The following is a 27,490-nucleotide window of genomic DNA, read 5'->3' on the forward strand; positions in this document are numbered from 1 at the left end:
ACCACGTGGGACCACGCCAGCCCAGGACCTCCACATCCAGCTTCTTCACCTCAGACCACGTGGGACCACGCCAGCCCAGGACCTCCACATCCAGCTTCTTCACCTCAGACCACGTGGGACCACGCCAGCCCAGGACCTCCACATCCAGCTTCTTCACCTCAGACCACGTGGGACCACATCCAGCTTCTTCACCTGCGGGATCGTCTGAGACCAGCCAGCCGGACAGCTGATGAAATTGAATTTCTGTAATAAAGCCCTTTGGTGGGGGGAAAAGTCATTCTGATTGGCCCAGGCCCATCCATGCCCCTGCCCAGTCATCAGGGCCTAATACATTTATTTTAATTAACTGATTTCCTTATATGAACTATAACTCAGTAAAGTTGTTGAAATTGTTGCGTTTATATTGTTGTTCAGTACTAGATCAGAGCTGGCTAGATTCCCATAGAGATGAGCTGGCTACTCACTAGATTCCCATAGAGATGAGCTGGCTACTCACTAGATTCCCAGAGAGATGAGCTGGCTACTCACTAGACTCCCATAGAGATGAGCTGGCTACTCACTAGATTCCCATAGAGATGAGCTGGCTACTCACTAGATTCCCATAGAGATGAGCTGGCTACTCACTAGATTCCCATAGAGATGAGCTGGCTACTCACTAGATTCCCATAGAGATGAGCTGGCTACTCACTAGATTCCCATAAAGATGAGCTGGCTACTCACTAGATTCCCATAGAGATGAGCTGGCTACTCACTAGATTCCCATAGAGATGAGCTGGCTACTCACTAGATTCCCAGAGAGAGGAGCTGGCTACTCACTAGACTCCCAGAGAGAGGAGCTGGCTACTAGCACATGGGGTTGTGCTTGAGAGATGGTTGAGACCTGTGTTAATTTTCTATAATGCCTGCTACAACAAGTTAGTCATTATTAGCGTGTGTGGCTCTGGTTAAATTTGTAACAAAAGCGTTTTTTCAGACGGACATGAAAGCGACAGTGATTTTTGTAAAAAATTAAACTATTTTGATATAAAATAATGTAATTATTAGTGGGTCTTATGGTTGTGGAAGGTTTATATCTAGCCTAGGTATAACTTAACAAGCCCTGAATTAAGTTTGAAAAAAATATAATAATAATAATAATGCAGATATAATTTTTAGGCGAAATCGCCCCAGTCCTATTATGTATACATTAATTTCTGTGAATGTGTTGAATTGCTGTCTAATAAGAAACTGGTCGTAGTTGCAGTAAAAAAGCATTAGGAGTTATATTGTTTTATTTCAACAAACCTTGAAAAATCATTGCATTTCTTCATAAACAAAATCATTCTTAAATCATTCTTCTAAAGGAGAAGGTATAAATACATGATTGAATCATCTTTTAAAAAGGTTAATGATCAACAGAGAGAGTCAGGTGAGTGCAGCGCCACCAGACTTGACTGATCTAGTCTACAGAGAACTATGGGCTGTAAAACACTGAGCTGAGAGCCTCCATTCGGCAACGCTCTTCTTTACACACTCAAAAGCTACCAATAATACAGTCCATTTGATTTCAGCTAAAGCGTAGGCAGGCTGTCAGCCCTCAAGCCCAGTCCTTCCGCTCATTCAAGGCTATATACAGTGAGTGATAAAGTACCAATCAGAAGTAGTAACCCGCCCATTCTTTAAATCATACTGTATGAGTACGGTCGTCAGTCAAGAGACTAAATGCATTTTTTTTAGAACCAAACTTGCAATAGGATGGATGCGGTAACTCTCCAGCCCTTGATCTGAAAACTATCACAAAAGAGATGTAAATAAATGCACATACTAATATACTACAGGTTAAGGCAATACAATTCAGTTCCTGATACCTTTAAAATGACTGACATGGAATTAAAGCTGCTTCACACACCGTCTCATCTTCAGTACCTCCCCACCCCAGCCTCCCCATCCCTTATCAGCACATTGACTTCCAACTAAAGTCACAACCAGGAATTTTACCTTCACATTCTGCTAAACGGTCTTTTTAAAAAACAATCATGAAAAGACAAAGATAACATATAGGATCCAGCCTGACAGTGCAATCAATCCCAGAAAAATGACACATTAGGAAAAGCCCTTGTGTTCTGTACATATGGCACGGTCTTTTCCCACCAGATAGGATGGAAGAAAAGAGGTTAAGATAAGAACCCTCTCATACACAGCAGAGCACAATACTACTGGTGTCTAAGTACTTCCTGTCTCATACTGGTGTCTGGAAGTACTTAATGTCTCATACTGTCTCTACTGGTGTCTGGAAGTACTTCATGTCTCATACTGTCTCTACTGGTGTCTGGAAGTACTTAATGTCTCATACTGTCTCTACTGGTGTCTGGAAGTACTTCATGTCTCATACTGTCTCTACTGGTGTCTGGAAGTACTTAATGTCTCATACTGTCTCTACTGGTGTCTGGAAGTACTTCATGTCTCATACTGTCTCTACTGGTGTCTGGAAGTACTTCATGTCTCATACTGTCTCTACTGGTGTCTGGAAGTACTTCATGTCTCATACTGTCTCTACTGGTGTCTGGAAGTACTTAATGTCTCATACTGTCTCTACTGGTGTCTGGAAGTACTTCATGTCTCATACTGTCTCTACTGGTGTCTGGAAGTACTTAATGTCTCATACTGTCTCTACTGGTGTCTGGAAGTACTTCATGTCTCATACTGTCTCTACTGGTGTCTGGAAGTACTTCATGTCTCATACTGTCCCTACTGGTGTCTGGAAGTACTTCATGTCTCATACTGTCTCTACTGGTGTCTGGAAGTACTTCATGTCTCATACTGTCTCTACTGGTGTCTGGAAGTACTTAATGTCTCATACTGTCTCTACTGGTGTCTGGAAGTACTTCATGTCTCATACTGTCTCTACTGGTGTCTGGAAGTACTTAATGTCTCATACTGTCTCTACTGGTGTCTGGAAGTACTTCATGTCTCATACTGTCTCTACTGGTGTCTGGAAGTACTTAATGTCTCATACTGTCTCTACTGGTGTCTGGAAGTACTTCATGTCTCATACTGTCTCTACTGGTGTCTGGAAGTACTTCATGTCTCATACTGTCCCTACTGGTGTCTGGAAGTACTTCATGTCTCATACTGTCTCTACTGGTGTCTGGAAGTACTTCATGTCTCATACTGTCTCTACTGGTGTCTGGAAGTACTTCATGTCTCATACTGTCCCTACTGGTGTCTGGAAGTACTTAATGTCTCATACTGTCTCTACTGGTGTCTGGAAGTACTTAATGTCTCATACTGTCTCTACTGGTGTCTGGAAGTACTTAATGTCTCATACTGTCTCTACTGGTGTCTGGAAGTACTTAATGTCTCATACTGTCCCTACTGGTGTCGAAGTACTTCCTGTCTCATACTGTCTCTACTGGTGTCTGGAAGTACTTAATGTCTCATACTGTCTCTACTGGTGTCTGGAAGTACTTAATGTCTCATACTGTCTCTACTGGTGTCTGGAAGTACTTCCTGTCATACTGTCCCTACTGGTGTCTGGAAGTACTTAATGTCTCATACTGTCTCTACTGGTGTCTGGAAGTACTTCATGTCTCATACTGTCCCTACTGGTGTCTGGAAGTACTTAATGTCTCATACTGTCCCTACTGGTGTCTGGAAGTACTTCATGTCTTATACTGTCTCTACTGGTGTCTGGAAGTACTTCATGTCTCATACTGTCTCTACTGGTGTCTAAGTACTTCATATCTTCACCCCTCTTTATACTTCAATTGGTCCATATTTAAGCTAGGACCCCGGTACACAGGCGGGAGGTGGGGGGGGCAACACTGTACGAGCTAGCTAGCTAGGACTCCGGTACACAGGCAGGAGGTGGGGGTAACACTGTACGAGCTAGCTAGCTAGGACCCCGGTACACAGGCGGGAGGTGGGGGGGGCAACACTGTACGAGCTAGCTAGCTAGGACTCCGGTACACAGGCAGGAGGTGGGGGGGCACACTGTACCAGCTAGCTAGGACTCCGGGACACAGGCAGGAGGTGGGGGGCGACACTGTACGAGCTAGCTAGCTAGGACTCCGGTAAACAGGCAGGAGGTGGGGGGGCGACACTGTACGAGTTAGCTAGCTAGGACTCCGGTACACAGGCAGGAGATGGGGGGCGACACTGTACCAGCTAGCTAGCTCGGACTCCGGTACACAGGCAGGAGGTGGGGGGTAACACTTTACTAGCTAGCTAGCTAGGACTCCGGTACACAGGTGGAAGGTGGGGCGACACTGTACCAGCTAGCTAGCTAGGACTCCGGTACACAGGTGGAAGGTGGGGCGACACTGTACCAGCTAGCTAGCTAGGACTCCGGTACACAGGTGGAAGGTGGGGCGACACTGTACCAGCTAGCTAGCTAGGACTCCGGTACACAGGTGGAAGGTGGGGCGACACTGTACCGGCTAGCTAGCTAGGACTCCGGTACACAGGCTACTTTTGAATAATTCACAAACTTCTACCTCACCGCAAGTTAACAACCTCCCTCCTAAACCTCCTATTCCACTTCAGTGTAGCATTTAGTGTAAATAGGTTAGATTAGGCTGATAGGACCAGTCCCCAGTCCCCAGCTAAATAAGCTGTTCTCTCTCTTTTTTTGGGATATTTAAAAAGTACAGTCAAACTATTGTGTATAAAAGTCTGTACTTGCAAATTATTGATTGCATTTATAACACATCGAACAATCCTTTTGCATAATAATTCATGTTGGTTCTTGTTTCTTAACTTCCTGTCTCTTTCCGGCTCTTCTTCTTCTGGGACGGCTTAGGAGCATCGAACCTCGGGTCGGATACTTCTGAAGAGAAAAGAATGGACAACGTGTCAAAACCAGAAATACATGATATTATGGAAAAGCAAGTCAGCAGTAGTGACACCAATCTTTGTAAGAAAATAGTTTGGCTTCACAATGAGAGCGATCTGATCTGTCTTCTGTTCAGTGTTGATACAGTAGCAACACACTGACTGTCCCAAAATGGCACCCTATTTAGAAAGTAGTGCGCTATAAAAGGGAATAGGGTGCCATTTTGGACGTAAGCTTATGGTTAAGTTTGCTACTACTAGTATCTTACTCTGTGAGGACGGCTGGGAAATGGACTGTTTGGTCCCTGCTGGTGCTGAACTCTCCACTGGTGTGACTGTCATGCTGTCAGAGGTCACCTGTACAGAGGACAAGTCACACCATGTCATAGCTGGTTACACAACACACCACAGTCAAGGGGCTGAGTCCCAAATAGAACCCTTTATAGTGTACTACTTTTTACCAGGGGTCTTGGTTAAAAACACTGCACTACTGTATATAGGGAATAGACCAGCAACACACCGTTCACATCCTGTTTCAACTACTAACCCTACTCAAGACGTTACAATGTTACAGGACACTGGAAATATAACACATCATTCTCTGTCATGTAGAATACTAGATATTCATTGCAGCTTTCTTAGCCATTTGGGATGCAGACACGTCTGTTAGCTGGCCCGTAGGACCACACGTCTGTTACCTGGCCCGTAGGACCACACGTCTGTTAGCTGGCCCGTAGGACCACACGTCTGTTACCTGGCCCGTAGGACCACACGTCTGTTACCTGGCCCGTAGGACCACACGTCTGTTAGCTGGCCCTGGCCCGTTAGCTGGGTGGGACCACACGTCTGTTACCTGGCCCGTAGGACCACACGTCTGTTACCTGGCCCGTAGGACCACACGTCTGTTACCTGGCCCGTAGGACCACACGTCTGTTACCTGGCCCGTAGGACCACACGTCTGTTACCTGGCCCGTAGGACCACACGTCTGTTACCTGGCCCGTAGGACCACACGTCTGTTACCTGGCCCGTAGGACCACACGTCTGTTACCTGGCCCGTAGGACCACACGTCTGTTACCTGGCCCGTAGGACCACACGTCTGTTACCTGGCCCGTAGGACCACACGTCTGTTACCTGGCCCGTAGGACCACACGTCTGTTACCTGGCCCGTAGGACCACACGTCTGTTACCTGGCCCGTAGGACCACACGTCTGTAACCTGGCCCGTAGGACCACACGTCTGTTACCTGGCCCGTAGGACCACACGTCTGTTACCTGGCCCGTAGGACCACACGTCTGTTACCTGGCCCGTAGGACCACACGTCTGTTACCTGGCCCGTAGGACCACACGTCTGTTACCTGGCCCGTAGGACCACACGTCTGTTACCTGGCCCTAGGACCACACGTCTGTTACCTGGCCCGTAGGACCACACGTCTGTTACCTGGCCCGTAGGACCACACGTCTGTTACCTGGCCCGTAGGACCACACGTCTGTTACCTGGCCCGTAGGACCACACGTCTGTTACCTGGCCCGTAGGACCACACGTCTGTTACCTGGCCTAGGACCCACGTCTGTTACCTGGCCTGTAGGACCACGTCTGTTACCTGGCCTGTAGGACCACACGTCTGTTACCTGGCCCGTAGGACCACACGTCTGTTACCTGGCCCGTAGGACCACACGTCTGTTACCTGGCCCGTAGGACCACACGTCTGTTACCTGGCCCGTAGGACCACACGTCTGTTACCTGGCCTGTAGGACCACACGTCTGTTACCTGGCCTGTAGGACCACGTCTGTTACCTGGCCCGTAGGACCACACGTCTGTTACCTGGCCCGTAGGACCACACGTCTGTTACCTGGCCCGTAGGACCACACGTCTGTTACCTGGCCCGTAGGACCACACGTCTGTTACCTGGCCCGTAGGACCACACGTCTGTTACCTGGCCCGTAGGACCACACGTCTGTTACCTGGCCTGTAGGACCACACGTCTGTTACCTGGCCTGTAGGACCACGTCTGTTACCTGGCCTGTAGGACCACACGTCTGTTACCTGGCCTGTAGGACCACGTCTGTTACCTGGCCTGTAGGACCACCTTCCTCGGCTTTCTTCTTCCTCTTCTTCTTCTTGGACCTGGCAGCCCCCCCGGCAGAGTCATCCTTCTCCTTGTCATCGTCTGACCCCTGTGCCCCCTGGGGGTGGTTGGGTGCAGGGTCCTGGGGCGGGGGGCCGGGGGCCTCTACCACCGGGGGTCCCTCATAGTTCCCCCACAGCTCTGTAGGGGCGTTCCAGTCTGAGCTGGGGTCCACTGCTGCAATACCGCCTGGAAACAGAACAGAGAAAATACCAGTTACCCACCCAGTGAAGGCAGAAATCACAGCACAGTTGCTATATTTACTCTAAACTCATTGTTTCTTACTTAATCCTGACCACTCATCAGAAGGAGAGGGGCATTCCCACTGCAGCTCAGAGGCAGGATGGGTGATGTGCTCTGGAGGAGACAGAGAGACAGACAGAGAGAGACAGAGAGGAGTGCATCTTAGCCTTCCTCAAACCATACAAAATAGTCCATTCTACAGTCCCTGACATCAGTGATAAGTGTTAATCACCTATAGTCTTCAGTCCAAGTACAGAGGGTAATGTGTTTAGTTCAGTCTTCATCCTCCCATCAACCCCACTCCACGACCCTGGAAAGGAATAAACCAATAGAGACTGTTGTTATCACAGAACATCCAGAAAAACACAAAAGCTTTGAAATTCAGTTGGTATTCTCAAATCCATCTAACAGATGGAAACGTTAAGGGGCAGATTCAGACTTATGAATGTATACCTTTCGTACACCCGTCTCAGTATTTGGTATTCAGATTGACCTTATAGTACCACAGTATGAGTCATAATACCCATTAAACCTATCAGTCAAACAGGGCAATTTTTCAAATTGTTTATTGCAGTATTTGTTATTCCCGTATGGAATTTTAGAAACCCTTGTAGGTTTACCCTGGCGTGGCGTTTTGATAACCATGTAAATCTCTCTGGGACAAGGTGACTTTTATCATAATATCCGCTTATAATTAACCCACCCACCCCAAAATGAAATGCTAATTAGCTGCTAATGTGGCTAACAAATGCCATGATGATCTGGACAAGACTGACGAATCGAGACAAAGGGAAGAATCTCTGGATTAACTATCTAATGTTAGCTAACTGTAGTGTAACGTTTCCCAGCGAGAAAACCAAATAAACTAACAGAAGAGGGAACTAACAGAATCATCAACAACCAGAACCAAACAGGTGGGGGGGGTTCTAGGGGAGGTTCTGAAAGATACTCATGGGGGGTCGAATATATTAATAAAAGTCACCTTGTCCTCGATTTACACGGTTATCAAAACATCACTCTACACGAAACACAGCCCTTGTTTTAAATGTTTCTAAAATCCCCTATGGGAAAATTAAATGGTGGGAAAACGATTGGAACCATTTCCATTTGACCACTAGATTTTATGGGTATTATCTACTGTGGGGCTCAATTCAGTCGTGTAACACGCCCTGTAGGTGTGGCTACCTTGCCCACTCTGAATAAATGTCATTTAAATAAACTAATCTAAATATGTGTCTCCAGTTCAGCACCAAATGGTAGATTGAAAAATACTCTGATTGTGTAGATTATTTAGGTTTAGTTAAGTATTTAAACTGGCCTGGAAAGCCTTCACACAAAATAAAGAAAATGGTGGTTTGATTCGTTCAGTTCTTCAACCCATGGTAATGTTGGAAGATTAGTGTACATAGAATTATAACAGGGAGAACACTGTACAAAACTAGGTTATACCCTCGTCTATTGCCTGCACTAATCATGGAACTGTGTAATGACACAGCCAACTATTGCGCCGTGTGCCGGGTGCCAACTGTTAGGTCTTGAGCTGCGCTGCATAATGATTTAATTAGCAGACATGTCTTTTATATCAATATTATCAACTGGTACTAATGATTCTCAGCAACACGGCTGTGACAGCGTTTAAAGGAAGCAAACGATATGGTGGCCTATACCAACTGATGGGAACAAGGGTATTACATGGAATGATAAGGTTCTGCCATATAATGGGAACCAACAGCACAACGTTTGATGTTATTGACCATAACCTGTTTGGCTTTTCAACCTTAGCCGTAACTAGCCAGGTACAGTGCACTCTTGGATATTGTCCAGCCATGTGGTCCAGTGCTGCAAAGAAGGACTGAGTTAAGGTGCTGCTGGCCCAGAACAGAGCGGCACGTCTTGCTCTTCATTGTTATCAGAGGGCTGATATTAATACTATGCATCCCAGTGTCTCTAAGAGTTGAGGAGACTGACTGCATCACTTCATGTTTTAATGAGGAACAATGTGTTGGAAACAGGTGTAACGCATACTGACTGACGAGGTGACACCAATATGCTAAAATGCTATACGTGCTAAAAGTCCAACCTCTTAAAATAAAAAATAAAATAAAAACTTTAACAGGACCAAGATGGTGACTCCACCATCCAAACTCAAGCCTAGGTTACCTTCAGTGTCCTATCCCCAGGTGGGTTAAGGGTTAAGTCCAGTAGGTTACCTTCAGTGTTCTATCCCCAGGTGGGTTAGGGTTAAGCCCAGGTAGGGTTAGGTGTGCCCAGGTAGGGTTAGGTGTGCCCAGGTAGGGTTAGGGTTAAGTCCAGTAGGTTACCTTCAGTGTCCTATCCCCAGGTGGGTTAGGGTTAAGTCCAGTAGGTTACCTTCAGTGTCCTGTCTCCAGGTGGGTTCAGAGTTCAAGTGTCGAGGTCCTTTAGGGATGGCCGGCCACTTCTCCCCATCTGAAGAGCATATATGGGTGGGCAGCTTCATGGAGATATCTGGCCACCCTCCACCGTTCACTGACGGCTCCTCTCTCCAGCTGGTGGACACTAGAGGGAGGGAGACACGGATCGGTCAGTGTTACTTTGGCTTAAATGTTATCCTTCCATGGACACACTCAGCTGGATGCAACAAGCGGTGTTCTTCACAGCAAAGGACAGTCCAGGATAAAATACGTCTGTACAGGATTGAACAGTTCAGTTATTGACGGGGACAAGAATCAGACCAGGAGACAGCGGTACTTTACCTGGTGTCGTGAAAGAATCTCCTTTCCCAGGCCTCAGGTGCAAGGGCTCTAAGGGGGAAGAGGAGACACTGTCTCAATGGAGAGAACATACTAAAGAGCCCTCCTCAGGAGATCACATAACACCGGAGCCCTACTCAGGAGATCACATAATACCGGAGCCCTCCTCAGGAGATCACATAATACCGGAGCCCTCCTCAGGAGATCACATAATACCAGAGCCCTCCTCAGGAGATCACATAATACCAGAGCCCTCCCCAGGAGATCACACGACACCGGAGCCCTCCTCAGGAGATCACATAACCAGAGCCCTCCTCAGGAGATCACAGAGCCCTACCGAGCCCTCCTCAGGAGATCACATAATACCAGAGCCCTCCTCAGGAGATCACACAACACCGGAGCCCTACTCAGGAGATCATAACACCAGAGCCCACTCAGGAGATCACATAACTCAGGAGCCCTCCCAGGAGATCACACAACACCGGAGCCCTCCTCAGGAGATCACATAATACCAGAGCCCTCCTCAGGAGATCACATAACACCGGAGCCCTACTCAGGAGATCACATAACACCGGAGCCCTACTCAGGAGATCACACAACACCGGAGCCCTCCTCAGGAGATCACATAACACCGGAGCCCTCCTCAGGAGATCACATAATACCGGAGCCCTCCTCAGGAGATCACATAATACCGGAGCCCTCCTCAGGAGATCACATAACACCGGAGCCCTCCTCAGGAGATCACATAATACCGGAGCCCTCCTCAGGAGATCACATAACACCGGAGCCCTCCTCAGGAGATCACATAATACCGGAGCCCTCCTCAGGAGATCACATAATACCAGAGCCCTCCCCAGGAGATCACACAACACCGGAGCCCTCCCCAGGAGATCACACAACACCGGAGCCCTCCTCAGGAGATCACACAACACCGGAGCCCTCCCCAGGAGATCACACAATACCGGAGCCCTCCTCAGGAGATCACATAATACCGGAGCCCTCCTCAGGAGATCACATAATACCGGAGCCCTCCTCAGGAGATCACACAATACCGGAGCCCTCCTCAGGAGATCACATAATACCGGAGCCCTCCTCAGGAGATCACATAATTACCGGAGCCCTCCTCAGGAGATCACATAATACCGGAGCCCTCCTCAGGAGATCACATAATACCGGAGCCCTCCTCAGGAGATCACACAACACCGGAGCCCTCCCCAGGAGATCACACAACACCGGAGCCCTCCTCAGGAGATCACACAACACCGGAGCCCTCCTCAGGAGATCACACAACACCGGAGCCCTCCTCAGGAGATCACACAACACCGGAGCCCTCCTCAGGAGATCACACAACACCGGAGCCCCCCTCAGGAGATCACACAACACCGGAGCCCTCCTCAGGAGATCACACAACACCGGAGCCCCCAGGAGATCACATAACACCGGAGCCCTCCTCAGGAGATCACATAATACCGGAGCCCTACTCAGGAGATCACATAATACCGGAGCCCTACTCAGGAGATCACACAACACCGGAGCCCTCCTCAGGAGATCACATAACACCGGAGCCCTCCTCAGGAGATCACATAACACCGGAGCCCTACTCAGGAGATCACACAATACCGGAGCCCTCCCCAGGAGATCACACAACACCGGAGCCCTACTCAGGAGATCACACAATACCGGAGCCCTCCCCAGGAGATCACACAACACCGGAGCCCCCCTCAGGAGATCACACAACACCGGAGCCCTACTCAGGAGAGGAGTGAAAGGGGTTTCAGGTGTTCAAACCCAACTAAAAAGGGAGCGAAATATGACATGCTTTGGAATAAACTGGCCCTATAAACGGCTTCATACACATACGTCTCTGTTCAATGTAGTACATTTTTTAACTACACACCGGTACATATCCTTGAGAGCCTCTGACACACTTTGTGAAGACAAAAGACACAGTGAGTCAGTGCTAGGGTTGCAAGCTCTCAGTAACTTTCCCAAAATGCCCAGAGTCACAGATTTCCTATTTATTCCTTACTGATTCTGATGATCTTCCAACCAGGATTTCTGGGAGACATGGGAAAGTTACCAGCCTAATACAGATGGCATACCTCTGTTCTTCCTGTTGACCGGGGCGGTGAGAGGAGGCTGTTCCACCTGGCGGTGAGGTACCGCCACCCCCTCCGGGCTTCCTGACCCGTCAGGCCCCTTCTCCTTCCTCTTCTGCTGCCGCTTCTCCCGGTTACTCACCTTAGTCTCCCACGCACCTGGAAGAGAGAGCAGGGGTTTGGTTTCTTTAAATCTACTAGGATTATAAATGTTGTTTCACCTGGAAGAGAGAGCAGGGGTTTGGTTTCTTTAAATCTACTAGGATTATAAATGTTGTTTCACCTGGAAGAGAGAGCAGGGGTTTGGTTTCTTTAAATCTACTAGGATTATAAATGTTATTTCACCTGGAAGAGAGAGCAGGGGTTTGGTTTCTTTAAATCTACTAGGATTATAAATGTTGTTTCACCTGGAAGAGAGAGCAGGGGTTTGGTTTCTTTAAATCTACTAGGATTATAAATGTTGTTTCATCTCCCTACCTTTAAGAGATCTGGGGTGAATTTTCCCCTAGGTAAAGATGTAGGATCAGCTTCCCCTCTCACATTCTAACATTGACGGTATTTCCAAGGTAACGGATTTGCGCCGAGACTGATTTTCCATTTCAAATGTATGCCAAATTTTAAAAAATGATTTCGAAGTTTAACAAACCATAAAACTCTATGCACAAGGACTACTTATAACATTTTACAAAAACATTTACTGAAAGAGCTGTGCATTTGCAAAGTTTGGTAACAGAATTTCAGTAAAAAAAAAAAAATCACACAAAAAGTTGTGTCCACGTTTTCCAAAAACTCTTAAATATCTACTCTGGATTAAGATAAAAAAACGTCTGCAGAAATAAATGGGGTGTCAGCTATGACATGACACATTTAAAAATATATATTTTGGGTTAATGAACTACAGTAAGTGAAGTGGATTTATACCCAGGAGCAGACGAGTGGTAACGGCACATGGATCCTTGATCTGAACTATACAGAAATCCATAATTACAGATATGAATATCATTCTCTTCATGGTGAAGTATCCTAAATAGATACACTAAAAAAGGTAGAAATACACAATATCCTCCTTTGCATATTTTGGTATTATTCTACACACTGACTATTATTTTAATGAGCCCAAACACAACCAAATTTGGTTGGTCCAGACCAAATCTGAACCAATCATAGACTTCCATGTTTCTCAAGTTTGGACATCAAAGCATAGTAGATTAGACTACAGTCCAGTACTAGTGTTGTCATGATACAATTTTTACTTCGATACCAGGTTTAAATATCATGATACCTGATACCATCATGACACAAAACAAAGGCGCATTAGCTAAATAGTCCCAGATTTACACTTTATCCAGACAGATCATCTCAGCTACTGCGCTGTTCAATATCAAATCAAATGTATTTATATAGCCCTTCGTACATCAGCTGATATCTCACCACTAGGCTACCCTGCCGCCCCAACAATACAGGTTAACACATATTCAATAGGAGTATGAATGCATCGAGTTAGTCAGCTTGGTTTAGCTGGTATCATGGGGCATATAGATGACAAACAACCCCTTAGCATTTGCCAATAAAATCCATCCTAAATGTAAGTGAACATATTTTATTGTACTGATTAACATTTGCATAGAAGAAGCTCTCTCTTTTATAAAACTTGTGCACTGTTTCTAAGAAAGTAATGACGTTATTCACGAGGCAGAACGACATGAGGCAGAATGTGGCTGTGGAATCCAGACGGGAAGCGAGGCAGAACGTGGCTGTGGAATCCAGACGGGAAGCGAGGCAGAACGTGGCTGTGGAATCCAGACGGGAAGCGAGGCAGAACGTGGCTGTGGAATCCAGACGGGAAGCGAGGCAGAACGTGGCTGTGGAATCTAGTGGAATCCAGACGGGAAGCGAGGCAGAACGTGGCTGTGGAATCCAGACGGGAAGCGAGGCAGAACGTGGCTGTGGAATCCAGACGGGAAGCGAGGCAGAACATGGCTGTGGAATCCAGACGGGAAGCGAGGCAGAACATGGCTGTGGAATCCAGACGGGAAGCGAGGCAGAACATGGCTGTGGAATCCAGACGGGAAGCGAGGCAGAACATGGCTGTGGAATCCAGACGGGTGGCGAGGCAGAACATGGCTGTGGAATCCAGACGGAAACCAGATGGCAGGCGAGGCAGAACATGGCTGTGGAAACCAGCCGGGGCGAGGCAGAAACGTGGAATCTAGTGGAAACCAGACGGGAGGCGAGGCAGAACATGGCTGTGGAATCTAGTGGAACCAGACGGGAAGCGAGGCAGAACATGGCTGTGGAATCCAGACGGGAGGCGAGGCAGAACATGGCTGTGGAATCCAGACGGGAAGCGAGGCAGAACATGGCTGTGGAATCTAGTGGAATCCAGACGGGAAGCGAGGCAGAACATGGCTGTGGAATCCAGACGGGAAGCGAGGCAGAACATGGCTGTGGAATCCAGACGGGTGGCGAGGCAGAACATGGCTGTGGAATCTAGTGGAAACCAGATGGGTGGCGAGGCAGAACATGGCTGTGGAATCCAGCCGGGAAGCGAGGCAGAACGTGGCTGTGGAAACCAGACGGGTGGCGAGGCAGAACATGGCTGTGGAATCTGTGGAACCAGACGGGTGGCGAGGCAGAACGTGGCTGTGGAAACCAGACGGGTGGCGAGGCAGAACGTGGCTGTGGAATCTAGTGGAAACCAGACGGGAGGCGAGGTAGACAAAGACGTGATTAATAAAGTTTTGGGGACAATCAGCTTTGAAATCAGTGTATTTTGCACTATGGTTAGCATATCACAAACCAAGTAGTAGGGTAGTGAATTAATGTTAGCGTCAGCTAGCAAGGGAAGCCAGCCTCCAATTAAAGCTGGAAGCTCCTATAGGGCAGCACACAATGGGCCCGACGTCATCCGGATTTGGGTTAGGCCGTCATTGTAAATAAGGACGTGTTCTAAAACTGACTTGCCTAGTTTAAAAAAATATTAAAATACTGGTACCTCTTGCATTCTATTGTTGTGTTGCGAACAGTAATAAACAGCTTCAACATTTCTACATGTTACATTATTAAAGTATGTTGACTTTCGTGCAGCATGAGTGCGGAGCAGGGGAGAACGACTGTCCCTCCTCATTGAAGCCAAAGTTCAAGGTCCACCGCAGTACTGCAGACATTGTTTGCAGAAAACAGGATCCCCATTATAGTGAATGGGAAAATGGCAATCTTCGTGTAAATAAATACACATTTTAAAGACAATCATGGTACAAATAATGTATTATATTACTCCATATGTATTGGCCTTGAACCGATTACTTTAAGAATCAGTAGCTAATGGCAGCCTGCAGTACCCTGGTCAGCCTTCAACTTGAGATACTCAATAAGAGGGGGCAGCACTGAGCTAGCCTGCAACGTCACTTCCTGGAGTAGCTCAAACTGCACATGTTTTGTCCACATAGATCTCCCACATGAGACGCCATGTTTATAAGAATTCCTTGTTCGCAAATGCGCTAGTCTTCACATATACTGAACAAATATATAAACGTGCCAAATTTGTAAGATTTGACTGAGTTAAAGTTCATAAGGAAATTAGCTAATGTAAATACATTCATCAGGTCATGATCTATGGATTTCACAACTGGGAATACAGACCTGCATCTTTAGGTCACAGTTAACTTTAAAAAGTAGGGGTGTGGATCAGAAAACCAGTCAGTATCTGGTGTGGATCAAAAAACCAGTCAGTATCTGGTGTGGATCAGAAAACCAGTCAGTATCTGGTGTGGATCAAAAAACCAGTCAGTATCTGGTGTGGATCAGAAAACCAGTCAGTATCTGGCGTTGATCAGAAAACCAGTCAGTATCTGGTGTGGATCAGAAAACCAGTCAGTATCTGGTGTGGATCAGAAAACCAGTCAGTATCTGGTGTGGATCAGAAAACCAGTCAGTATCTGGTGTGGATCAGAAAACCAGTCAGTATCTGGTGTTGATCAGAAAACCAGTCAGTATCTGGTGTTGATCAGAAAACCAGTCAGTATCTGGTGTGGATCAGAAAACCAGTCAGTATCTGGTGTGGATCAGAAAACCAGTCAGTATCTGGTGTGGATCAGAAAACCAGTCAGTATCTGGTGTGGATCAGAAAACCAGTCAGTATCTGGTGTGGATCAGAAAACCAGTCAGTATCTGGTGTGGATCAGAAAACCAGTCAGTATCTGGTGTGGATCAGAAAACCAGTCAGTATCTGGTGTGGATCAGAAAACCAGTCAGTATCTGGTGTGGATCAGAAAACCAGTCAGTATCTGGTGTGGATCAGAAAACCAGTCAGTATCTGGTGTGGATCAGAAAACCAGTCAGTATCTGGTGTGATCAGAAAACCAGTCAGTATCTGGTGTGGATCAGAAAACCAGTCAGTATCTGGTGTTGATCAGAAAACCAGTCAGTATCTGGTGTTGATCAGAAAACCAGTCAGTATCTTGTGTGGATCAGAAAACCAGTCAGTATCTGGTGTGGATCAGAAAACCAGTCAGTATCTGGTGTGGATCAGAAAACCAGTCAGTATCTGGTGTGGATCAGAAAACCAGTCAGTATCTGGTGTGGATCAGAAAACCAGTCAGTATCTGGTGTGGATCAGAAAACCAGTCAGTATCTGGTGTGGATCAGAAAACCAGTCAGTATCTGGTGTGGATCAGAAAACCAGTCAGTATCTGGTGTGGATCAGATCAGAAAACCAGTCAGTATCTGGTGTGGATCAGAAAACCAGTCAGTATCTGGTGTTGATCAGAAAACCAGTCAGTATCTGGTGTGATCAGAAAACCAGTCAGTATCTGGTGTGGATCAGAAAACCAGTCAGTATCTGGTGTGGATCAGAAAACCAGTCAGTATCTGGTGTGGATCAGAAAACCAGTCAGTATCTGGTGTTGATCAGAAAACCAGTCAGTATCTGGTGTTGATCAGAAAACCAGTCAGTATCTGGTGTTGATCAGAAAACCAGTCAGTATCTGGTGTGGATCAGAAAACCAGTCAGTATCTGGTGTGGATCAGAAAACCAGTCAGTATCTGGTGTTGATCAGAAAACCAGTCAGTATCTGGTGTGATCAGAAAACCAGTCAGTATCTGGTGTGGATCAGAAAGCCAGTCAGTATCTGGTGTGGATCAGAAAACCAGTCAGTATCTGGTGTTGATCAGAAAACCAGTCAGTATCTGGTGTTGATCAGAAAACCAGTCAGTATCTGGTGTTGATCAGAAAACCAGTCAGTATCTGGTGTGATCAGAAAACCAGTCAGTATCTGGTGTTGATCAGAAAACCAGTCAGTATCTGGTGTTGATCAGAAAACCAGTCAGTATCTGGTGTTGATCAGAAAACCAGTCAGTATCTGGTGTGGATCATAAAACCAGTCAGTATCTGGTGTTGATCACCATTTGCCTCACGCAGCTCGACACGTCTCCTTCTCATAGAGTTGATCAGGCTGTTGATTGTGTGTCCACCATTTGCCTCAGGCAGCGAGACACATCGCCTTCGTATAGAGTTGATCAGGCTGTTGATTGTGGTCTGTGGAATGTTGTTCCTCTCCTCTTCAATGGCTGTGTGAAGTTACTGGATGTTGGCGGGAACTGGAACATGTGGTCGTACACGTCAATCCAGAGCATCCCAAACATGCTCAATGGGTGACATGTCTGGTGAGTATGCAGGCCGTGGAAGATCTGGGACATTTTATTCATGTGCATGTATGGCCTTTTCAAGTTTTATGTGTGCTTATTTTGGTATTTTATTAAAGGTAAAATTAATAATGGTGAAACATGAGGTGATAACTTGGGACATGGGGCCGTACATTATCATGCTGAAACATGAGGTGATAACTTGGGACCGTACATTATCATGCTGAAACATGAGGTGATAACTTGGGACATGGGGCCGTACATTATCATGCTGAAACATGAGGTGATAACTTGGGACCGTACATTATCATGCTGAAACATGAGGTGATAACTTGGGACATGGGCCGTACATTATCATGCTGAAACATGAGGTGATAACTTGGGACCGTACATTATCATGCTGAAACATGAGGTGATAACTTGGGGCCGTACATTATCATGCTGAAACATGAGGTGATAACTTGGGGCCGTACATTATCATGCTGAAACATGAGGTGATAACTTGGGGCCGTACATTATCATGCTGAAACATGAGGTGATAACTTGGGACCGTACATTATCATGCTGAAACATGAGGTGATAACTTGGGGCCGTACATTATCATGCTGAAACATGAGGTGATAACTTGGGGCCGTACATTATCATGCTGAAACATGAGGTGATAACTTGGGGCCGTACATTATCATGCTGAAACATGAGGTGATAACATGGGGCATGGGGCCGTACATTATCATGCTGAAACATGAGGTGATAACTTGGGACATGGGACCGTACATTATCATGCTGAAACATGAGGTGATAACTTGGGACATGGGACCGTACATTATCATGCTGAAACATGAGGTGATGGCCGCGGATGAATGCACGGCAATGGGCCTCGATCTCATCACGGTATCTGTGTGCATTCAATTGGATTTTATCGATGGCAATTTGTGTTCGTTGTCAGTAGCTTATGCCTGCCCGTACTGTAACCCCACCATGGGGCACTCTGTTCACAACGTTGACATCAGCAAACTGCTCAACCACACGAAGCCACACACGCTGTCTGCCTGGTACAGTTGAAACCGAGATTCATTCTTGAAGAGCACACTTCCCCATTTGACAGAAGTACCAGACATAAATTCTAGTACTGTATTTTTTTTTGTATTTTTTTTTGTATCAAAAGTGCATTAGTTTCAGCATACTGTAAAAACTATTCAGTCCAGTCCACTAGTGTACTCAATAATATAATAATATATGCCATTTAGCAGACGCTTTTATCCAAAGCGACTTACAGTCATGTGTGCATACATTCTACGTATGGGTGGTCCCGGAATCGAACCCACTACCCTGGCGTTACAAGCACCATGCTCTACCAACTGTGCTACAGAAGGACCACTACTCAACTCATGTGCTCTACATTAAAGGACTCATACTTTACTGTGCTGTCCAAACTTGTGAACCCAACTGTGGTTTCTGACTACTTTTATTTCCCATTGTAGCAAATGTAAAATTGCAGAAATTATGTTACCAATTTTCTAACAGAATTTAGTTTTAATCACTTAATTCATAAACAAATTTGATATCAAACAAATTAATTGATACGTTCTTTACTTATTACTTCTGTGAACTTTCATTATCCACCTTCATGAGGGAGATTTGTTTTAAATATCTTAAATATGTGGGCTTCTGGTAATGGAATTTCAAGGCACAAGGCAATGTTTCTTAAAACGTACCTAAAGGCAAAAAAATGTCAAACTAAATATAAGTGTTCATATTAGTTGGCAGGGGTCCGTACGTCAACATGATTGTGTTTATTTATACCTTCTTAGACTTCCGGTAGATGTTTCCTTGTCCTGTTTGACCAGAAATCAAAGCATTTGCTTCTTCCTATTTATTAGGTTGGAAATGTAAAAATACAGTGCATTGGGAAAGTATTCAGACACCTGGACTTTTCCCACATTTTGTTACGTTACAACCTTATTATAAAAGGGATTACATATTTTTTCCCAGCAATCTACACACAAGACCCCATAATGACAAAGCAAAAAAAGGTTCTTAGAAATTTTTGCAAATGTATTAAAAATAACAAAAAAAAATCCCATTTACATAAGTATACAGACACTTTACTCAGTACTTTGTTGATGAACCTTTGACAGTGAGTACAGCCTTGAGTCTTCTTGAGTATGACACGACAAGCTTGGCACACATGTAGCCTAGTGATTAGAGTGTTGGGCCAGTAACTGAAAGGTTGCTGGATCGAATCCCGAGCTAACAAGGTAAAAATCTGTCGTTCTGGCCCTGAGCAAGGCAGTTCCCTGTTCCCTGGGAGCCGAAGCCGCACCTCCCTGGTTCAGAGGGGTTGGGTTAATTGCGGAAGACACATTTCAGTTGAAGGCATTCAGTTGTTCAACTGACCAGGTATCTCCCTTCCCCTGTATGTGGGGAGTTTCTCCCATTCTTCTCTGCAGATCCTCTCAAGCTGTCAGGTTAGAAGGGGAGCGTCGCTGCACAGCTATTTTTAGCTCTCTCCAGAGATATTCGATCAGGTTCAAATATGGGCTCTGGCTGGGCACTGCCAATTTTGCAGGTTTTCCTACCTACAAAGCATGTAGAGGTCTGTAATTTTTATAATAGGTACACTTCAACTGTGAGAGACGGAATCTAAAACAAACATCCAGAAAATCACATTGTATGATTTTTAAGTAATTAATTTGCATTTTATTGCATGACATAAGTATTTGATACATCAGAAAAGCAGAACTTAATATTTGGTACAGAATCCTTTGTTTGCAATCACAGAGATCATACGTTTCCTGTAGTTCTTGACCAGGTTTGCACACACTGCAGCAGGGATTTTGGCCCACTCCTCCATACAGACCTTCTCCAGATCCTTCAGGTTTCGGGGCTGTCGCTGGGCAATACGGACTTTCAGCTCCCTCCAAAGATCTTCTATTGGGTTCAGGTCTGGAGACTGGCTAGGCCACTCCAGGACCTTGAGATGCTTCTTACGGAGCCACTCCTTAGTTGCCCTGGCTGTGTGTTTCAGGTCGTTGTCATGCTGGAAGACCCAGCCACGACCCATCTTCAATGCTCTTACTGAGGGAAGGAGGTTGTTGGCCAAGATCTCGCGATACATGGGCCCATCCATCCTTCCCTCAATACGGTGCAGTCGTCCTGTCCCCTTTGCAGAAAAGCATCCCCAAAGAATTATGTTTCCACCTCCATGCTTCAAGGTTGGGATGATGTCCTTGGGATTGTACTCATCCTTCCTCCTCCAAACACGGCGAGTGGAGTTTAGACCAAAAAGCTCTGGACATGCGCTGGCTTGAGCAGGGTTTTAATCCATTACGGCGTAGTGTGTTACTAACGGTTTTCTTTGAGACTGGGGTCCCAGCTCTCTTCAGGTCATTGACCAGGTCCTGCCGTGTAGTTCTGGGCTGATTCCTCACCTTCCTCATGATCATTGACGCCCCACGAGGTGAGATCTTGCATGGAGCCCCAGACCGAGGGTGATTGACCGTCATCTTGAACTTCTTCCATTTTCTAATAATTGTGCTAACAGTTGTTGCCTTCTCACCAAGCTGCAACACCCATCCGTAGCACGCGCTCCAGCAGGTGTATCTCACTGATCATCCCTAAAGCCAACATCTCATTTGGCCGCCTTTCGTTCCAGTACTCTGCTGCCTGTGACTGGAACGAATTGAAAAAATCGCTGAAGTTGGAGACTTTTATCTCCCTCACCAACTTCAAACATCTGCTATCTGAGCAGCTAACCGATCGCTGCAGCTGTACAAAGTCTATTGGTAAATAGCCCACCCATTTTCACCTACCTCATCCCCATACTGGTTTTATTTATTTACTTTTCTGCTCTTTTGCACACCAATATCTCTACCTGTACATGACCATCTGATCACTCCAGTGTTAATCTGCGAAATTGTAATTATTCGACCTCCTCATGCCTTTTGCACACAATGTATATAGACTCCCCTTTTTTTTCTACTGTGTTATTGACTTGCTAATTGTTTACTCCATGTGTAACTCTGTGTTGTCTGTTTACACTGCTATGCTTTATCTTGGCCAGGTCGCAGTTGCAAATGAGAACTTGTTCTCAACTAGCTTACCTGGTTAAATAAAGGAGAAATAAAAAAATAAAAATTGTCCTGTAGCCCATCCCAGCCTGGTGCAGGTCTACAATTTTATCCCTGATGTCCTTACACAGCTCCCTGGTCTTGGCCATTGTGGAGAGGTTGGAGTCTGTTTGATTGAGTGTGTGGACAGGTGACTTTTATACAGGTAACGAGTTCAAACAGGTGCAGTTAATACAGGTAATGAGTGGAGAACAGGAGATCTTCTTAAAGAAAAACGAACAGGTCTGTGAGAGCCAGAATTCTTACTGGTTGGTAGGTGATCATATACTTATGTCATGCAATAAAATGCAAATTAATTACTTAAATGTTTTTTAAAACATTTCTAAAAAAACGGTTTTCGCTTTGTCATTACAGGGTATTGTGTGTAGATTTTATATATTTTTAAATAAGTCTGTAAAGTAACAAAAATGTGGAAAAGGGAAGGGGTCTGAATACTTTGCGAATGCACAGTATATACACACACACTTTACATTCTCACAAATACAAACGATCATGTTGGTGTCCTTTTACATGGAAATGACCTGATCCAAGATCAGCATCTGTGGGAAACATCACCCCCCATCCCAAATTACACCCTAGTCTCCATATAGTGGGGAATAGGGTGCCATTTGAGACTTGTCCTGTGTGTCACTGCCTAATCCCTTAACACTGTGGCCTCATACAAGGGTCGTCTACGGCGCAGTCTGAATGAAATCAGTAGAATTCTGCAGGATACATTTAGCTACAAGGGTTTAAATAAGTCAACCAAGGTGACGGGTTCATACAGGGGTTAAGGGTCATACCATCATCAGGCTCTTTGCCATCGCCAGCAGAAACCCTCTTGGCTGGTTTCACCTCGGGTTTGGCTTTCTTCTTGGTTTTCTTCACCTATTCAATTAAAGACAACAAAAAGTCTAACTTTCAAAAAGTGCAAGCAATATTAGTCCTTATGGTCATTCACTGGTAATGGGTGTATTGAAATGATTTATATAGACACACTAGATGAATGATAGGGGTGCTGTGTTGAAGCCACTGTGTCTCCTACGGCACAAAGCAATAGAAATGCATTCATTAAAATGTGGAGACAGGGCTTTCATCAACTCTACCTACTGTGGAGACAGGGCTTTCATCAACTCTACCTACTGTGGAGACAGGGCTTTCATCAACTCTACCTACTGTGGAGACAGGGCTTTCATCAACTCTACCTACTGTGGAGACAGGGCTTTCATCAACTCTACCTACTGTGGAGACAGGGCTTTCATCAACTCTACCTACTGTGGAGACAGGGCTTTAATCAACTCTAACTACTGTGGAGACAGGGCTTTCATCAACTCTACCTACTGTGGAGACAGGGCTTTCATCAACTCTACCTACTGTGGAGACAGGGCTTTCATCAACTCTACCTACTGTGGAGACAGGGCTTTCATCAACTCTACCTACTGTGGAGACAGGGCTTTCATCAACTCTACCTACTGTGGAGACAGGGCTTTCATCAACTCTACCTACTGTGGAGACAGGGCTTTCATCAACTCTACCTACTGTGGAGACAGGGCTTTCATCAACTCTACCTACTGTGGAGACAGGGCTTTCATTAACTCTAACTACTGTGGAGACAGGGCTTTCATCAACTCTAACTACTGTGGAGACAGGGCTTTAATCAACTCTAACTACTGTGGAGACAGGGCTTTCATCAACTCTACCTACTGTGGAGACAGGGCTTTCATCAACTCTACCTACTGTGGAGACAGGGCTTTAATCAACTCTAACTACTGTGGAGACAGGGCTTTCATCAACTCTACCTACTGTGGAGACAGGGCTTTCATCAACTCTACCTACTGTGGAGACAGGGCTTTAATCAACTCTACCTACTGTGGAGACAGGGCTTTCATCAACTCTACCTACTGTGGAGACAGGGCTTTCATCAACTCTACCTACTGTGGAGACAGGGCTTTCATCAACTCTACCTACTGTGGAGACAGGGCTTTCATCAACTCTACCTACTGTGGAGACAGGGCTTTCATCAACTCTACCTACTGTGGAGACAGGGCTTTCATCAACTCTACCTACTGTGGAGACAGGGCTTTCATCAACTCTAACTACTACAGATGCAAGGATCGCTTAGCCTTTTGGAATTTGATAAATACATCCCCCTCTTGTCATCCAAAATAGACTTTCAGAAGACTTTAAAACATGTTACTGTTAGGTACAAACCTCAGTTGTAATGTCTGGGGAAGGTTTGGTCGTTTCTTCTGTCACTTCATCCTGAGGCTGTGGAACTGTTCGTTCATTATACTGAGCCTTCTGTTGAGACAGAAACGATAACATGTGAACTATTTCTGAAGCCGTGTGTGAGTGACAAATAACACCAAGACATCAGGCAGCCGGTGATCAGACAAGCAGCTTACTACCGCAAACTAGCTAAATTGACTAGTTAGTTATTAAACTTGCATGTCTTAGTACTAGTTAGGTGATTTATGCTTCACATGGAATTGAAAGCAAACTAACATTACGTGAGAATACGACGACTCATACTAACGAAGAGAGCTATCTATCTACAAGGTAAACTTTCAAAACAAAGATCTTAGAAATGGTTTCGATATTCAGCGAGCTAGTTTGCCACGACAATGGCCATTTACAACTGGCTAATATGTGCCGCTACCTTTTCAGTAGATTTCTTTTTAGTCTTTTTATTTTGTGCCTCGGGCTTCACAATCTTATTCACTTGGGCCTTGAGGGAATCACCACTGTCTTGTGTAACCGGAGCTCCTAGCTTTTTCCCACCGAAGAGTCCGCTACAGACCGCGGCCCACGACAGGACCAGCAGCCCCACCGCGGCCGCCGCGGAGAGAATCGCCCATGACGGGTACAGCTCAGGCGTAAGTCCCAATTCCACCCCAAACTCCGATCGGATATATCCCTCCCCGGTGGATAACAGCTCTCTGAGACGACTGGATATCAATTCGGCTTGCTCAATAGCTGAAGTTTGCCAGTCCGTTGCCATCTTCTCAAAGCGCCAGCTAGCATGTAGCTTAGCCACTGCTAGCACCACTAACTTGTTAGCTACCGCTGCTAGCTGGGGGAGGGGCTTGGACGGACTGACGAGCTGTTTACAGGGCGGCGGGGCGGGGCGGGCGGCGGGGGAGGGGCTTGGACGGACTGACGAGCTGTTTACAGGGCGGCGGGGCGGGCGGCGGGGGAGGGGCTTGGACGGACTGACGAGCTGTTTACAGGGCGGCGGGGCGGGGCGGGCGGCGGGGAGGGGCTTGGACGGACTGACGAGCTGTTTACAGGGCGGCGGGGCGGGGCGGGCGGCGGGGAGGGGCTTGGACGGACTGACGAGCTGTTTACAGGGCGGCGGGGCGGGGCGGGCGGCGGGGAGGGGCGGGCGGGCGGCGAGGCACCCGGAAAAGGCCAGTTACGTCATCGAGAGAAGGCGGGGACGGAGGAGCGCCCTGATAAAATCGGGATATATTGTATAAAAATACTTCTTTGTTTTTAGAATATTGGTTCCGAAATAATATCCTATTGGTGAGACAACTTGTAAATGCAGAGTTTTTAAAAAATGTAGTTATAAGGAATTCTGATCACTTTACAAGATCCCTGAAACATCTAAAGATTTTGCAATTGTTTTAGATACCATTCCCCCAGGTGTTGCTTTATCATTCAGGAATGGTTAAGACCCTCAGAGCCTGTTGACTCATCAGTAGGAAAGACCTGACCCTCAGAGCCGACCTTCTATTGACCCTGTTGACTCATCAGTAGGAAAGACCTGACCCTCAGAGCCTACCTTCTATTGACCCTGTTGACTCATCAGTAGGAAAGACCTGACCCTCAGATCCTACCTTCTGTTGACCCTGTTGACTCATCAGTAGGAAAGACCTGACCCTCAGAGCCTACCTTCTGTTGACCCTGTTGACTCATCAGTAGGAAAGACCTGACCCTCAGATCCTACCTTCTGTTGACCCTGTTGACTCATCAGTAGGAAAGACCTGACCCTCAGAGCCTACCTTCCGTTAACCCTGTTGACTCATCAGTAGGAAAGATTTGGTTCTCTTTTGGTCCATTCAACAACAGAACGATATGAGTTGTATCTACACCCTCATCGATCCTTGTTTCAGCAGGATGTTGTATCTACACCCTCATCGATCCTTGTTTCAGCAGGATGTTGTATCTACACCCTCATCGATCCTTGTTTCAGCAGGATGTTGTATCTACACCCTCATCGATCCTTGTTTCAGCAGGATGTTGTATCTACACCCTCATCGATCCTTGTTTCAGCAGGATGTTGTATCTACACCCTCATCGATCCTTGTTTCAGCAGGATGTTGTATCTACACCCTCATCGATCCTTGTTTCAGCAGGATGTTGTATCTACACCCTCATCGATCCTTGTTTCAGCAGGATGTTGTATCTACACCCTCATCGATCCTTGTTTCAGCAGGATGTTGTATCTACAACCTCATCGATCCTTGTTTCAGCAGGATGTTGTATCTACACCCTCATCGATCCTTGTTTCAGCAGGATGTTGTATCTACACCCTCATCGATCCTTGTTTCAGCAGGATGTTGTATCTACACCCTCATCGATCCTTGTTTCAGCAGGATGTTGTATCTACACCCTCATCGATCCTTGTTTCAGCAGGATGTTGTATCTACACCCTTATCGATCCTTGTTTCAGCAGGATGTTGTATCTACACCCTCATCGATCCTTGTTTCAGCAGGATGTTGTATCTACACCCTCATCGATCCTTGTTTCAGCAGGATGTTGTATCTACACCCTCATCGATCCTTGTTTCAGCAGGATGTTGTATCTACACCCTCATCGATCCTTGTTTCAGCAGGATGTTGTATCTACACCCTCATCGATCCTTGTTTCAGCAGGATGTTGTATCTACACCCTCATCTCATGCCTTATTGGACAGTTCAATTGATATTATCTGTTGGGGAAAAGTTTTTGCCACGCGCACATACCTACTTGTTAACAAAATTAAGGAAGTTTCCTTTAAAATGTTTCATAACTATTATCCTGCCAACCACTATATGAAGAAGTTTAAGGAAAACATCAACTCAAATGTCTCCTTTTGTAAATGACCACCCAGAAACGGTGTTACATCTTTTTTGGGCATTGTGTTCATGTAAGAAATCTGTGGCAAGACATCAGTAGATTTATAATCAAACACATTTATAAAGATTTTATACTATTATGGAGAGATGTACTGCTTGGATTCTTTACCTATGATAGAAATAAGCTGAAACAATTTTATGTAATTAATTTCATTATTCTTTTGGACAAATTTCATATTCACAAATGTAAATTCACAAACAAAACACCACATTTTCTTACATTACAAAAATAAATTGAACTATATTTTAAGACAAATACTCTACTAACAAAAAAGCTGTGTGTGCCCCTTAATAAGGTCCGGTGTAATGTGATATTGTAGCCCTTCTCCTGTGCCCCGTAGCTCTTCTTCTGTGACCCATAGCTCTACTCCCTTAAGTCATGTTTGTTTGGCTGCTCAGCCTACCTAACTTATCCCTCACCCATCATAGCCCTGCCATTCCAAACCAATCGGAGCGCTTGGAAATGCGCATCTAGATACTGCACTCGCCCACTCAGGTCAGAGTCTTCCGAAGGGAGAAGATGCACATTTGAGGACTTTTTTAAAAATTGTTATTGGTGAGTTTACATGCTGTGTAATAATAGGTAATTACAACTAATT

The 27,490-nt window shown here is 45.8% G+C and overlaps 1 protein-coding gene and 1 long non-coding RNA gene across 10 annotated transcripts; both read right to left on the minus strand.

Annotated features, from left to right (window-relative positions):
* Positions 1-1,253: 1,253 nt before the first annotated feature.
* Positions 1,254-6,600, minus strand: LOC127910087 (uncharacterized). Of its 8 annotated transcripts, none has more exons than XR_008073957.1 (3): positions 6,584-6,600; positions 5,082-5,169; positions 1,254-4,804 (listed from the first exon to the last, which is right to left on the minus strand). It is a non-coding gene; the product is annotated as an uncharacterized LOC127910087 (long non-coding RNA). The 8 variants fall into 8 exon arrangements; XR_008073953.1 differs by having other exon boundaries at positions 1,254-4,807; XR_008073952.1 differs by lacking the exon at positions 6,584-6,600 and adding an exon at positions 6,556-6,573 and having other exon boundaries at positions 1,254-4,807.
* mtdha (metadherin a) lies at positions 6,601-24,868 on the minus strand. Of its 2 annotated transcripts, XM_052473140.1 has the most exons (10): positions 24,427-24,868; positions 23,979-24,068; positions 22,571-22,655; positions 12,019-12,174; positions 9,920-9,967; positions 9,555-9,722; positions 7,417-7,494; positions 7,227-7,298; positions 6,832-7,130; positions 6,603-6,777 (listed from the first exon to the last, which is right to left on the minus strand). In XM_052473140.1, exons 1-9 carry the CDS (start codon positions 24,766-24,768, stop codon positions 6,856-6,858), a joined length of 1,314 nt encoding a protein of 437 aa, XP_052329100.1. In that variant the 5' UTR covers positions 24,769-24,868; the 3' UTR covers positions 6,603-6,777; positions 6,832-6,855. The 2 variants fall into 2 exon arrangements, with proteins under 2 accessions (XP_052329099.1, XP_052329100.1); XM_052473139.1 differs by having other exon boundaries at positions 6,601-7,130.
* Positions 24,869-27,490: the final 2,622 nt, after the last annotated feature.

This window comes from Oncorhynchus keta, chromosome 20, assembly GCF_023373465.1.
Source record: "Oncorhynchus keta strain PuntledgeMale-10-30-2019 chromosome 20, Oket_V2, whole genome shotgun sequence".
In the NCBI taxonomy this organism is placed as follows: Eukaryota; Metazoa; Chordata; class Actinopteri; order Salmoniformes; family Salmonidae; genus Oncorhynchus; species Oncorhynchus keta.